Consider the following 15,514-nt stretch of genomic DNA (forward strand, 5'->3'; position numbering starts at 1 on the left):
AGAAGTGAGTTATTACTTTGATTATTGGAATAAAAATGGAAGATGAAGGACATTCCTATGCAACTGTGCCCACATTTTGTCAGAATAAATCTGAGTTCAATGGGGGATGTGGATAGAAGTTACCCTTGGAGAAACTGTGTAAAAGAGTTGTATTAGCATTATGAGTCAACTGTGTAAAAAGCTATATTAACATTATGAGTCTTACTAGGGAAGTAAAGGAAGTCTCAGGCTGCTTCGTAGGAAGATCTATGAACCATAACTATTTTTGCAATAAAGACAGCAGAATAGTAGAAGCATGTTTCTTGTTTAGAAAGTTAAGGAATAACTCACAGGAATGACAGGAAATGGTAGCACAACTATGTACAAGAGGACACCTAATTATAACTCACTCCATATGAGAAAAAAGGTCTGCTTTTAAGAAGATATTCTGTAAGTTCTGAGCCACGCAATTTTGCTTAATAACAATGTTACCTACCTTAACTGCTGCTCCCCTATCTTCAAAATGAACAAAAGCATAATCTTTTAATTTCTTCACTCTTTCCAGCTTTCCAAACTCAGAAAATGATTTCTCCAATATTTCCTCTGTCACTGTAGTGGCCAAATTCCTCACAAATAGAACTTTCACCTGTTAAGAAAACTGGCATTTATTTAAAATATTTTTAAGCTGTCTGTAAGGCCAAATCCCCCTTGTGCTTATTATTAATTAAACTATAGAAACCACAGCAACTTTTGCAGTGCAATGATTCGTTTTCAGATTACTGTGTCATCAATGTGAGGAGTGACAACTTTTTCTAGCTATAAGATGCCAAAAAAACAAAACAAAACACCCCTTGCTCCCTTTCTAACTTGTTTAGGTGGAAAGAAGACACAGGAGCCTTAAAAAAAACCTTGGATAAGTGGTTTCCAGTCATGCTGATTTGGAAAACAATTCCCACATTCATTCAGGATCTATTCAGTCATGCAAACCTGCCCAGAGAACACTACGGCCTAAAGAAAGATTTGTAGCTACCTCAATCATAAGAGTTTTTTCAACTCTTATTTTTACCTTCACTATGAATAGTGCCAACTAAAAGCAGTTAAAAAACAATGTTTGCTCTATAGAAATTTTTCAGTAAAGCCCTTTACTCCTCCCTCTTGAGATTCCATGTGTGAAGATAACAATATTTCCATTTTCCTCAATTTTAAAAAACCCATTTCTAAACAATAATAGGCATTGATTAGCAAATACTCTACTTTCTAACTCAGCTATCAAACTAATGAAAAACATAGAGTGCTGCTGGAATGGTGTGCTTCAGGATGTAATCCAGAAAAAAAGAATCTATGATGGATCATGATGCTTAGAATCATCATCTCTGAAAACACCTAGAAATTACTTTTTACCAGATATAAATCTTATATTGTTTATATGCATAAACAAACACACACACACACACACAATGGCACTTTTGTACATTTATCCCTTGAGTGCAACATGGCCTAACAAACACACACACACACACACACACACACACACACACACACACACACACACAGAGAGAGAGAGAGAGAGAGAGAGAGAGAGAGAGAGAGAGAGAGAGAGAGAGAGAGAGAGAGAGCGCAAGGTAAACAGGTATTCTAGAAATAATGAAGAAGGAAAAAAATAAACCTGTCGGTGAAGTTTAATTCAGATCGTGCCAATTTTAGCTACTACTTTACTACCTTTGCCATGACTTCTGGATCTGGCTCCTCTACTGGATCAGCCCATTCAACAGTAACGACGTTTCCCCAGACTTTCACTTTCCCACTCATCAACCGGCGTCGAGCTTGAGCTGCTGATTTGTGATCTTCATATTCAAGGAAGCAGAACCCCCGATTCTTCTTTTTATCATCCGGTTGATGATACAGGATCACATCAACTAAACCTTCTATAAGAACAAAACACCTGATAAATAACTGAAGACTAAAACTTTTCTCATTTGAAAGGCTAATTAAAAAAGAGGTTTCAAGATAAACTATTAAGGATGCTGAAGACTTGGCTGGCTGAGGAATTCTGGGAGTTGAAGTGCACAAGTCTTAAAGTTGCCAAGTTTGAAGACCCCTGGCTTAACTAATGTGCTGTGAAAATACACCTTTTGGGGAGCATAAAGGAAACTCTTAAGATTCTACAAAGTTGCTCTTTTTACTCTGTTTACTGTTGTAATACCGCATTTGCTTCTGGCAAACAGATAAAAATGATGCTCCCTGACCCAGCACAGAGATGAAAGAATCACAGCTCATGACTGTCACTTTTTATAAAATGGCAAAAACAGACTCATTGCTTTAACTACTACCTAGCAGATATCAGGTATTCAGAATAAGGAAATATTCTTCTGAATCACAGGTAGGGATTCTACTTCAAATGGGCTGGTGATTCAGCCCTGGCTGGATTTTGATATATTATTTTGAACCATTTTTTCAAGCTTTTCTGCTACAGGAAATATGAAAGTGTTACTCATCTCATCACAATTATTTGTAGACCACCTCATGAAAGATGCAATTGCTTTCAGTTCTGGTGCAATGTATCAATTCTTTGGGAAATGGAGGTGCTGTTTTTGCCTCCCGCAGTCATCCAGGAATCTGGTGGCTTCTAAATTAATATATGAAATTGAAGCCCTCCTTCATGGATTGCTGCCTTGTCGTGGCGAAGGGGCTTGCGTAACTCAATGAAGCTATGAGCTATGCCATGCAGGGCCACCCAAGAAGGACAGGTCATAGCAGAGAGTTCTGACAAAATGTGATCCACTGGAGAAGGAAATGGCAACCCACTCCAGTATCTTTGCCATGAAAACCCCATGGACAGTACCAAAAGGCAAAAATATATGACGCTGGAAGATGAGCCCCTCAGGTCGGAAGGTGTCCAATAGGCTACTGGGGAAGAGCAGAGGGCTAGTACTAGCCGCTCGATCCGACAGAAAAGCGAGCCGTCTGGGGCCTCCGTGATCCTGCAGTGGCAATCCAGCGCGAGAGGAACGATTCAGCCCGAAACCTGACGATCGCTCAATCTGGTGGAAGGGGACTGTCTGGGGCCTCCGCAATCCCGCGGAGGTGATTCGGTGCAAAAAGGAGCAATTTGGGCCGAAAGAGTGATTGCCGCTCGAACCGGTGGAAAAGAGACCGTTTGGGGCCTCAGCGATTCTGCAGCGGCTGCTGTCAAAGGCAAGCTGCTGCCAAAAAAACAAGTTTCCTAGATCCTGGGGGTGATCAATTCGGCACAAAATTTAAAATCCGGCGTGAAAAGATGGCGGCTACTCAATCTGATGGGAAAGGGGGCCCTCCTAGGCTTTCATGATCCCTCAGCGGCAGATGCCAAAACAAATTTCCTCGAACCTGCCTCAGATGTTGGAGAGAGGAAGCCAATTCATCGAGGACCCCCCCCCCCCGAAGGTCTAATCAATCCAGCTGCAGCGCTGATCCCAGCACTGCAGACTGTGAGGTAAGGTTCAGAGAGTAAGAGAAGCCTTCTTTCCTACAAGGATCTCTGAGGAACTAAAGGGAAACCTAAGTTTCCACAGTCATCTGTAACAGCACTGATCCCAGCGCTGTAGAAATGACTGAGGATTTCAGGAGAATTCACCAATGGTATAAACAATGCAAAAGGCAATACAACCTGCCGGGAGCCAAGTTTGTCACGTCCTGTAGGGTTGAGACCAAGTCAAGACTGGATGTGGCCTAGCCCAGGACAGGCGTGGCAAGTTTGGCTGACTTGGTCAAATGGGCAGGAAGACAGAGTTAATCCATTGGTGGTTTCTCCATCTCCTGTGCTGGAGAAAAGAATGCCCTCTTAAATGAACAGTGCAAAGAAATAGAAGAAAACAATAGAATAGGGAGAACCAGAGATCTTTTCAAGAAAATTGGAGATATGAAGGGAACGTTTCATGCAAAGATGGGCATGATAAAGGACCAAAATGGCAGGGACCTAACAGAGGCAGAAGAGATTAAGAAGAGGTGGCAAAATTACACAGAAGGACTATAAAAGAATGAGTTTAACGTCCCTGATAACCACGATGGGGTGGTCACTGACCTCGAGCCAGACATCCTAGAATGTGAAGTGAAATGGGCCTTAGGAAAGCTGAGCAACAACAAAGCTAGTGGAGGTGACAGTATTCCAGCTGAACTATTCAAAATCTTAAAAGACGATGCAGTAAAAGTGCTACATTCAATTTGCCAGCAAATTTGGAAAACTCAACAGTGGCCACAGGATTGGAAAAGGTCAGTTTACATTCCAATTCCAAAGAAAGGCAATGCCAAAGAATGTTCAAACTATCACACCATTGCACTCATTTCACATGCAAGTAAGGTTATGCTTAAAATCCTACAAGCTAGACTCCAGCAGTATGTGGATCGAGAACTTCCAGAAGTACAGGCAGGATTTCGAAGAGGCAGAGGAACTAGAGATCAAATTGCCAACATACGCTGGATTATGGAGAAAGCTAGGGAGTTCCAGAAAAACACCTACTTCTGCTTCGTTGACTATGCTAAAGCCTTTGATTGTGTGGATCACAACAAATTGTGGCAAGTTCTTAAAGAGATGGGAGTACCAGACCATCTTATTTGTCTCTTGAGAAACCTATATGCGGGTCAAGAAGCAACAGTGAGAACTGGACACAGAACCACTGATTGGTTCAAAATTGGGAAAGGAGTCTGACAAGGCTGTATTCTGTCGCCCTGCCTATTTAACTTATATGCAGAGCACATCATGAGAAAGGGGCGTTGTCTTACCTGAACGCCTTTTCTCAGCAGGATGGTGTAGAGTCCACTGATTGGGTTATTTCAGCCTTCCTGCTCAGACTAAGACAAAAAACTTTGCCACGCCTCCCTCTGGGTGTGTCTTCCCCAGTTTTTGTCGAGGCGAAGTATCCAGATGCAAGGCTCCAAACAAAAAAATAAAAGACACATGCCTAGACAAATAACAAACAGGGGGGGGGGGCGTGGACTCTACATCATCCTGCTGAGAAAAGGCGTTCAGGTAAGACAACACCCCTTTCTCCAGCAGAATGGGTGTAGAGTCCACTGATTGGGACATACCAAAGCCGCTCATGTCCCTGAAGGGAGGGGGTCTAGGCCTGTGTCCCTTGAGAGGTAACTACTTGCTGTAGAACCTGTCTACCAAAGGCAGCATCCGCCGATGCAAATCTGTCAATCCTATAATGCCTAATGAAGGAAGAAGGTGATGACCAGGTCGCCGCCCTGCAAATCTCGAGCGAAGCCTGGGTAGACCAGGCTGCTGATACCGCAGCACTGCGCGTAGAGTGGGCCGTGATTTGAGAAGGAACTGCGAAACGTAAGCCCTCGTGATACAAGCTCTAATCCACCGTCCAATGGTAGAAGAAGAGACCTTCCTACCCATCGTAAACGGCTGAAAAGATACGAATAAGGCCTCTGACTTCCTGAAGGTCAAGGTCCGTTTAAGATAATGGCGCAGAGCCCTGCGCACGTCCAACATATGCCACTTTCTCTCCAGACGATGGGAAGGGTTAGGACAGAAGTTAGGGAGTACCAGGTCCTGTGACCGATGGAACCCTGTATTGACCTTTGGAATGAATGCCGGATCCAACCTGAGGACCACCCTGTCCTCGTGGAATGTGCAGAGATCCTTCCTGACTGATAGAGCGGCTAATTCCGAAATTCTCCTGGCCGATGTAATGACCACTAAGAAGGCCACCTTCAAGGTGAGAAAGTGTAGGGAACACGAACTCAATGGTTCGAATGGAGGAGAAGTTAACGCCTGCAGCACCTTGGGCAAATCCCAGGATGGGTAACGATGGGCTGTAGGTGGGCCAGTGTTCGCCACACCCTTGAGAAAGGCACCAACCGCTGGGTGGTGAGACAGGGAATCTTGGTTGTCACAAGTGAGAACCATCGATAATGCCGCTACCTGCCTGCGTATGGTGCTGACAGATAGACCCCTATTTAACCCCTCAAGCAAATACTCCAATATATCACGGATAGTGACAGAAAGCGGCGAGAGGAACTTCCGTCTACACCAGGAGCAGAAGTTTTTCCAAGTGGCATCATAGATCCTATTGGTTGATGGACGCCGTGAGGCCTGGATAACTGAGATCACCCCGGAGGAATAGGACTGTCTGGTTAGACCTTCCCGCTCAAGTGCCAAGCGGCTAGTTGGAGCCACTGCGGATCCGGATGTTGGAGGTTCCCCTGGCTGAGAGCTACTCGGTCCGGGGGAATTCTCCACGGTGGCGAGAGCGACAGGTCCACCAGGTCGGCAAACCACGGCCGACGCAGCCAAAATGGAGCAATTAAGATTAGCTCCGCTCGTTCTTGCAGGAGCTTGCGAATAGTTGCTTGGAGCAAAGGAAGAGGGGGAAAGGCATAAAGTACGCCCTCCGGCCATACGCTCCGGAGGGTGTCCGTTCCCTCTGCCCCCCATGACGGGAATCTGGAAAAGAACCTGGGGAGCTGTGCATTCTCCGGAGAAGCGAAGAGATCCAGGACAGGGTGGCCGAACCTGTGAGCTATCTCCCTGAATAAGTGTGGACCCAGTTTCCACTCCGCATGGTCCACAGTGGCCCTGCTCAGGGAGTCCACCTGTTGATTTGCCTCCCCCGAAATGTGTTCCGCTCTGATGGAGCTCAGAGTGGACTCTGCCCAAAGATCCAATGCCAGGGCTTCCTGCATGAGGGGCCAAGAGTGGGTCCCTCCTTGTTTGTTTACGTGAGCCTTGGCCGCAATGTTGTCTGTCAGGATCAACACATGTTTCCCTGCCACGAGGGAGGAGAACTTCCGGAGAGCCAGGTGAATGGCCCTGAGCTCCAACCAATTGATGTTGTGAGCCAAGTTGGACCTGGACTCCGACCCTATGCTAAATGGTTGTGAAGATGTGCCCCCCAACCGAACAGACTGGCGTCTGTGGTTAGGGTAGTCCTGATCGGTTCCTTGAAAAGAATGCCCTTTGCCAAGGCGGACGAGGTCCACCATAGGAGTGAATCCAGTGTGAGTTGTGGAACCCTGACTTTCTTTTTGGATGCACTGATGTTGTGTCTCTGAAAGGGAAGGAGAAACCATTGGAGGCTCCTGGAGTGGAGCCTGGCCCACGGAACAATGCCCAAACAAGAGACCATCTTCCCCAGGAGTTGAGAGAGTTGTACCAGAGGCACCCTCTTTTCCCTGCGGATCTGCTGGACCAGCACCCGAATGCTGACCTGGCGCTCCGGAGATAGACTGACTTTGCATAGGTTCGAATCTATCAGTGCTCCCAGATGGAGCAGACATCTTGTGGGTGTTATGTGACTCTTTTTGAAGTTCACGGAGAACCCGTGAACCTGAAAAGTATGGATTGTGATATCTAGGTCCGACTGGGCTGAGTGGAAAGATCTGGACTGCACGAGTATATCGTCCAGGTAGCACTGTACACGCACGGGCCTCATCCTTAGATGAGCCGCCAGCACAGCCAAGATCTTTGTGAAGACCCTCGGAGCCGAAGAGAGGCCGAAGGGAACAGCCCGATACTGGTAATGCCGGTGTGCGTAACAGAACCGCAGGAACCTGCGGTAATCCTGTAGGATCGGAATGTGGAGGTAAGCCTCTGTCAGGTCGATAGAGGAAAGGAAGTCCCCTTTTCTGATGCTTGCAAAGATGGACTTTAGGGTCTGCATCTTGAACTTCCTGTAAGTTAGGAAGTAATTTAGACCCTTCAGGTCCAGTATCGCCCTCCAACCTCCTGAGGCTTTGGGGACTACAAACAGGATGGAGTAAAAGCCTACTCCTATCTGGTCCTGAGGTACCCTTTCTATGGCCCTGATGTCAAATAAGTGTGCGATGGCTATCGAGACTAGATGAGCCTTTGAACAATTGTTTGAAACCGGGCACCGTATAAAACGATCTGGGGGAAAAGATCGAAACTCTAGGGAGAGACCGTGTCTTATGGTCTCCCTGACCCAAGCGTCCGTAGTTGTGCTCTCCCAGATGTCGTAAAACAGTGCCAGCCGACCACCAATGGGGTAATCCTCCTTGGCATCACTTGGACCGCCTGTATGGCTGGCTGCCAGAACCCCTGAAGGGACGCTTGATCTGGGAATGGCCCCTGGCTCCACTGATCTGGCGGTCCTGCTGGCGATCCTGTCTGGAAAGATAGGACCGTGAGCCTCTGGGCCAACCCCAGGACTGCCCTGCCCGAAAGGGCTGTCTCCACTCCCAGGAACAACTGGGGCGGAAGGCCGGCCTACGGTAATCTAGTTGAGGTCGCCTATCCAATTTTTGGGAAGGGTGAGCCAAGACTTTGCGCTTATCTTTGCCCTCAATGACATGAGGTTCTAGCACAACGAATAAGTGCGTTCCACTGTACCTGGAAGTTGACAGGCGCCACTTTGCCTTTAAGTCTGTTCGCCACTGCTTCAACCAGAGAAGCCTTCGTGACGCCACTGTGGCCGCAACCGATCGGGCCGAGCACCTGGCCGAATGCAGAGATGCATCCGCAATGTACTCGGAAGCTGCCACAATCTTGCCTAGTGTTTGGTGTGCCCTGACCTGATCTGGCGGGATGAGAGCCTGGAGATCCTGCAGCCACATTATCGCGGAACGTGCAAAGAAGGAGGATGAGGTTGCCGCCCTTATTGCCCAAGCCGAAGATTGGTGAGCCCTGAGAAGTGAGAACTCGAACTTTTTGTCCTCCGCTTTTAGGAATTCAGCCATGTCCCCAGGGACGGCGGTGTTGGAGAACAGAGATGCCAGAGGGGCGTCCACAGTCGGAACTTCTAGAAGAGAGGCAAAGGAAGAAGCAACATTATAAAGTTTCTTGTCCAAACTACTCGGAGATGGAGTGGTGGCTAGGGATGACCACTGCTTTTCCACCGTAGTCCTGAAGACTGACGGACATGGAATCTGAGGCTCCTCCCTGACCTTTTCCGCAAACAGGGGGTTGGCCTCCTGGTTCGAGGAGGTAGATGGTGCCTCCTCCTGAGCTGAAGTAAGCTTTACCGTGGCTATGGCCTTTAGGAGAAGAGACCGAAATATGGAAGGGTCGAAGAGACCCGAGGATGTCACCTGCTCAGGTGTTGGGTCCTCATTTTCAGACAATATAGTGTCTGCTACTTCCAGGTCGATTGATCCCTCCTCTCCTAATTGTGAGGAGGTCTCTGAAACATCAGAGCGAGGCCTCGTATCATGTACCTCCTGGGGCGGGGGAGCGGACGTGGGAGGGGAGGGATGTGACTGCGCTTGGCCCCGGCCCGTGGATGACATAAACTGTTTGAATGCATGATGCATGAAGGCCTGGAATTGGCTCTGGGACCATATTTCCTCTTGATCCCTGGAGCTGGCCCCAACCCCCGTTGAGGCACGCCTGCTCTCTAGTGCTTGGGGCAGCGAAGAAGAGGAGGAGGAACGATGAGGACCAACCTGCTCAGTTTCCCCGAGGAGACCAAGATAGTGGGGCTTCCAGTGATTGAAATTGAGGCTCTAGCGAAGGGATGTCCAATGGCGCGGGAGAAACCAATTCAGCCCCACTGGATCCGAGCCTCTCTGCCTTGGAGAATTCTCTCTCCAGTGCCAAGTGTCTCCTCGAGGCCTCTCGCTCGGCTGTTTTTGAAATTTCCTTTGTAGCCAAATGTTTGGTTTTAGCTTTTTCTCTCCCCCCCCCATTTCCACTTCCTCTGATCTGCGTTTTGTTTGTGCGGGGGGGACACTGGTCTGCGTTGCCTGGGGCGAGGAACTGTCTGCCATTGTAGTCTAGGTACTCCTGGGCAGTTGTACCTAGAGGTGGGGGAAAACCAATACGCAGATCAAGCAGTCAGAGATGGAAAACCGATCCTCACTCTGAACAGTTATCAATGGCAAGATCAGCCAGATAGTGTGCTAATACTGCCTGTACAGGCCCTGTGACTAAAGGTCACTAACTAAATTGAACCAGGTGGTCAAACAGGTATCTCTTCGCTCCTCTCCCTTAGATCTGAAAACTCAGGTGTGAACACCCTGATCTGCTCAATGCAGACCAGCCCCAATCCTGGGGTAGCAATCAAGAATTTCACAGCTGTGAATGAGAGAAATATTTTTTCTTTCCCCCCTGAACGGGCCTGCTCACAGGCCAAGGCACTCAGGCAATAATGATGAACCGCAGTAAGACCCAGTAGGCCTTCAAAATGGCGTCTGCCACATGGGCCTGTAAACAAACCCCCGCAGGTAACTCAAATGAGGCCTTCAAAATGGCACCGGTCACGTGGGCCTGCAGAATAGCGCCCTCGTTAAGACCATGCGGTTAAAATGGCAGCCGTAGTATTAGAGTTCCAGAAAAAATGAAACTTTCAAGAAGAATCAAGCTTTAAGTAACAAAGGAAAGCAAGAGGTTTGAATTCCCCCCGTTCCCAAGCACTTGTGGTTTGGTAGTGCAGCAGCCGCTCCGATTCGGAGTATGGCTGCAGGCAATGAATGCTCCTTCGAGGCCTCAACGCGAAGAATTGCGCTCCGGAGGCCTCCTCGCCGAAGGTTGATCTCCGCTGCTCAGCTGATCAGCGGGATCGCGGAGGACAGTTCGCTGGGAAAAAACCCCCTCCGTCGAGCCTGCAGCCTCCCACTTCCTAGCCCCTAGGGGGCAGCGGGGAAGCAAGGACAGAGTCCTTATCTCCTCAGAGAATCCCCAAATTGATGAATTTGAAATGAAAGGCCAAATTAGTCCGAATAAAAGCTACAGAGTCCAATTTAAATATATCCAATCAAAGAAAAAGAAAAAAAAAGTCTAATCTAGCCTAGCTAAAGGAGCCTTAAAAAAGTGTCTTGCTGAGCTCGAGACTAAGACAAAAACTGGGGAAGACACACCCAGAGGGAGGCGTGGCAAAGTTTTTTGTCTTAGTCTGAGCAGGAAGGCTGAAATAACCCAATCAGTGGACTCTACACCCATTCTGCTGGAGAAAGGCAGGGCTAGATGAATCAAAAGTTGGAATTAAGATTGCCGGTATGCTAAAGGGAGTTAAAGCGCATTATGGACTTGGTTATTTATATAGTTGGTTAATGTTAGTTAGATTATGATTATTATATTTGTAACCCTGTATTCAGCTCTGGGAAGTGGGGGAGGGGGGTTTAGGGTGGGTCGGCTTTGGGGTAAATATTGTAACTTTTATAAAACTTTTCAATAAAAAAAAAAAAAAGATTGCCGGGAGAAATATCAACAACCTAAGATATGCAGATGATACCACTCTAATGGCAGAAAGTGAAGAGGAACTAAAGAGCCTCTTGATGCGGGTGAAGAAGGAGAGTGCAAAAGTTGGCTTGAAACTCAACATTAAGAAAACCAAGATCCTGGCATCCGACCCTCTCAATTCCTGGCAAATAGATGGGGAAGAAATGGAGGTAGTGACAGATTTTATCTTCCTGGGCTCCAAGATCACCACAGATGGGGACTGCAGCCGAGAAATTAAAAGTCTCTTGCTCCTGGGGAGGAAAACTATGGCAAATCTATACAGCATACTAAAAAGCAGAAACATCACCTGCCAACAAAAGTACGTATAGTCAAGGCCATGGTTTTCCCAGTTGCAATGTATGGCTGTGAAAGTTGGACCATAAGAAAGGCTGAGGCAATAGAAGGGGACAACAGAAAATGAGGTAGCTGGATGGAGTCACTAAATGGACTCCAGAAGATGGTAGAGGACAGGAAGGCCTGGAGGAACGTTATCCATGGGGTCACGATGGGTCGGACACGACTTCACAACAACAACAACAACAAAATTGAAGCCATTTTTTTTTAACAAAAGCACATGCCCTCATCTCCTTACCTGTGACTTTGCTGAATTCTTCTAGTATATTCTCCTTTGTTTTGTTTTTAGGAATTGATCCAACAAATAGCCTATTATTTGCCACCGAGATGCACACACCTAGGTGTTTACCAGGCCGAATTTCATAGTTATCACACTGAAAGAAAAACAATTAAACATTTCCCATGAACTTTCAGCTTATGAAAATACAGATACTCTAGTGGCCTATATTGATTAAAAGACTAGATATTTACATTATTTAGTAGCATTTGCATTTTTGCATTGACAAAATTTAGAGTTTTAGAACCTCTAAAAGTTAGAGTTTCCAATAAAATATATTTTGCTATTTAATTATTTATTTAAAATTTCTATGCCATCCATCTCACCATCAAGCGACTTATATATTGCAGCCAACATTACCTATAAATACAAAAAATACCCAAGCAGGATGTGTTTGAGAAAAAATAGGGAGAAAGTGAGACTATATAGTATATCTTGTTCTAAAAATTTCTAAATTGTAAGGCAAATACTTACTTTTCTAATTTGCACCATACCTGGTCTTATGGCAGAACACTCACCAACTTAACAGCTTCTTGTGCTGCATCTTTGCCACAAAATGTGATAAAAGCATAGCCTCGGTTCTGTCCAGAAAGTGGATCCATCATGAGTCGCAAGTCCCAAATGGGGCCTGCCTTTTCAAAGAGTGGCACCAATTCATCTTCGTACAAGTCTCTAGGAATTTTTCCAACAAAAACCTAAAGGAGAACTAATATTTATTAACAGGAACTAAAAGGTACTGTAGCTTTTAATCTGGTCATGAATATGCAATCTTCTTGGAAACATAATAAGTTAATTAGAAGTAATTAATACGATTTTCTCTCTAATTATTAATTTATTCCTCCTATTAAATTAAACCTAATTTGGGGGTGCTCTGGGAGCTGCACTCAGGGCTTTCATGGGCCATATGCAGTACATCTGGTATTTCAATACAGTCTTCATTATGAATCTTGCACCTTTGTACAGAAAGGTAACTGAAAATAGTTATAAATGTGAACTGCTTCAAGTATCATAAACCATGTGACAAACTGAATACTTGCTTATAAAAACGGATAGTCATCTCTCTTACAGGAGAAAACAGCTTTCAAAAACATTTCTATCACTACATTACACATACTTTGATTCTGATAATCACTACTGTTAAAAGCAGGTCATTACTATTTAACAATCCACCTGCACTTTCTCCTATCGAAAACTATTTTGCAATTTCCATCAGTGTTAGTAACTTAGTAGTTAGTATTTTTGATAAAGCTAAATTTAAAATAATAATAATAATAATAATAATAATAATAATAATAATAATAATAATAATAATAATAATAATAATAATAATAATAAAAAAGTTGGAAGGGACCTTGGAGGTCATCGAGTCCAACCCCCTACTCAGGCAGGAAACCCTACACCATTTCGAACAAATGGCTGTCCAGTCTCTTCTTAAAAACTTCCAGTGTTGGAGCACTGGAATAATTTATTTTATTTCTTAATTTATAAAATACAGGTAGTTGTCAACTTATAACCATTTGTTTAGTGACTGTTTAATGTTACACCACTGAAAAAAGTGACTTATGACCAGTTTTCACACTTAAGACTGTTGCAGCATCCCAGTGATTGTGTGATCAAAATTTGGGCACTTGGCAACGGGCATATATTTATGACAGTTGCAGTATCCCAGGGTCACGTGATCACTATTTGCAACCTTCCCAGTTGGTTTCTGATAAGCAAAGTCAATGGGGAAAGCCAGATTCACTTAATTACCTTATTCATTTAACAACTGCAGTGATTCAGAGATTGTAATATGGGACACAACTCACTTAACAACTGTCTTGCTTAGCAATGGAAATTTGGACTCCATTGTGGCCGTAAATCAAGGACTACCTATAATAATTCCTATTTGTTTATTTAGTATAATTAAAGTCAACATAATCTTATTTAGACATATAAACTGCATATGCAAACCTCTGTTCCAATGCCAGGCTGAGATCCTGAGTAGACAGTATCTGGAGGAGGACCACCATATTTCCGTTGTCCTGTGGTCACATCCAAAGTATAGCTAGTTCGTTCTAACAAAGCCTGAATTTTTAAAAGAAAAAAAAAGATACCAAGTGGCTTTTAATGTCAATAGGGGAAAAACAACACTTCACCCCAAGGAACCCTTTCAATAGAACATTTTCCCCACTGCTTCATATTCTGGAACACATTTGCAAAATTTAACCGCTTGTAAGAGAAATGCAGAATATCAACTAAAGATGGTAAAACCCATTATTTTTTTGCTATTGATGGTATTATATCTGTCTGATAAGATTTCTTCTTAGCACGCCACTGAAGAGTTTCTAACATGTTAACATCAGAATTGTGCTTAGTGGGACTGCATTTCATGTCTTATTTCTTTCATTCTTTTATTCATTCATATCTCTTAACTGCTCATCTCCTTCAAAGAGGGGGTCTGGGCAGCGTACAATATAATCAATAAAATTGACATTAAAATCAGCATAATTTCAGATTTAAAAAGTTTTAAAGTTTTAAAAATAACATTCTAAAATTTCAAAAGATGAAAAATTCCAAGATGGAGACGTTAGCAGTTGTTAATACAGATGGGGGTGGGGGGTATCTCATGGGTCCAGCCAGCCCTAAGGTTGTGTGGGCCCCCATGCAAGGCTACACAGTCAGGTTTTGACCCCTTTGCGGAAGGCCTTTTATTTCCCACTACAAATACTGCCAGCAAGAATACAATAAGGAGAGCAAAGCCAAGTAAATAAAAGGAATGCTGAATGTGAACAAAATCCTTCTCTAACATTCTTTGGGCAATTTTGTGGGCTTTGTGAGATCAGTTATAGGGTGCCCATAACCACGCCCCTCCCCCCAGTGCGTCCAAGTTGCAGTATTTAGTATTTTCTATTAAGTTTGCCAGTTATTTCTCCGTGGCTAGCAGAAACATTACTTCTATCATATGCACTTTATTGAAGACACAAAAACTTTGCTAAGGGGAAGGTGAGTAACAATAGTCAAGAAACTATTTTAGTATAGTAAATAGTCTTGTTATGCTCTCCACTTCAAACTGGGAATTTTTTTTTCAAGAGAGGGGATTTCCAATCTTTATTATCAGGCACTAAAACAATGCATGTAATAGAACAGCTACGTATGTTATGCTAACTATATAGTTGCTAGAAACTGAAAAATTTAAAAAAGTAAGATTCAGATAACTCTTCTCAGCACCTATTTTTTTTCCTATAAAAATCTCACAATTTGCAAAATTTATCTTAGAAGGAATTATGGATTATTTTAGATATTTCTGCCAATTTACATTTGTAACAGTAACAGTTTATTATAAAAGGAACTAATGGAGAAATTCATTTTGGGATATAGTTCTTTACTCCTGAGAATAAGTTCCACTTTTATTTGCTTTCCTATTAATACCTGTATATGTGTGTATGTATATATATATATATTACCTTAATTTTTGCTTCGTCTGGCCCTTTTGTTGATTCTTGTACTTTGCTTCCTTGTTTCTCTCTCTGTCTATAAGTCTTCATAACTCCACATAAAAATGCACTTTTGTTCTGCAGATATAATTAATAAAAGAAGTGAAGCAGAAGGCATTAAAAAATTATCTGAAGCCACTGAAGCTTGAATAATGCTTAGCTACACCCTGAGAACCAACCAGTATCTTGAATATATCATCACTTGATATATTAATATTAAAACAAAGCAGCACTATCATATGCACTTTATCAATTATCAGG

General features: G+C 44.1%; 1 protein-coding gene across 1 annotated transcript in view; it reads right to left on the reverse strand.

Annotated features, from left to right (window-relative positions):
• Positions 1-15,514, reverse strand: part of HNRNPR (heterogeneous nuclear ribonucleoprotein R) — a 33,118-nt gene that overhangs the window by 2,994 nt on the left and 14,610 nt on the right. Inside the window, exons 4-9 of the mRNA XM_015816581.1 lie at positions 15,224-15,331; positions 13,731-13,844; positions 12,296-12,472; positions 11,739-11,874; positions 1,699-1,904; positions 476-625 (exon numbers count right to left, since the gene is read on the reverse strand). Coding sequence (XP_015672067.1) covers positions 476-625; positions 1,699-1,904; positions 11,739-11,874; positions 12,296-12,472; positions 13,731-13,844; positions 15,224-15,331 — 891 coding nt within the window. The remainder of the gene's footprint in view (positions 1-475; positions 626-1,698; positions 1,905-11,738; positions 11,875-12,295; positions 12,473-13,730; positions 13,845-15,223; positions 15,332-15,514) is intronic.

The sequence above is a fragment of the Protobothrops mucrosquamatus genome, unplaced genomic scaffold (assembly GCF_001527695.2).
Source record: "Protobothrops mucrosquamatus isolate PMUCROS unplaced genomic scaffold, P.Mucros_1.0 scaffold468, whole genome shotgun sequence".
Taxonomy (NCBI): domain Eukaryota; kingdom Metazoa; phylum Chordata; class Lepidosauria; order Squamata; family Viperidae; genus Protobothrops; species Protobothrops mucrosquamatus.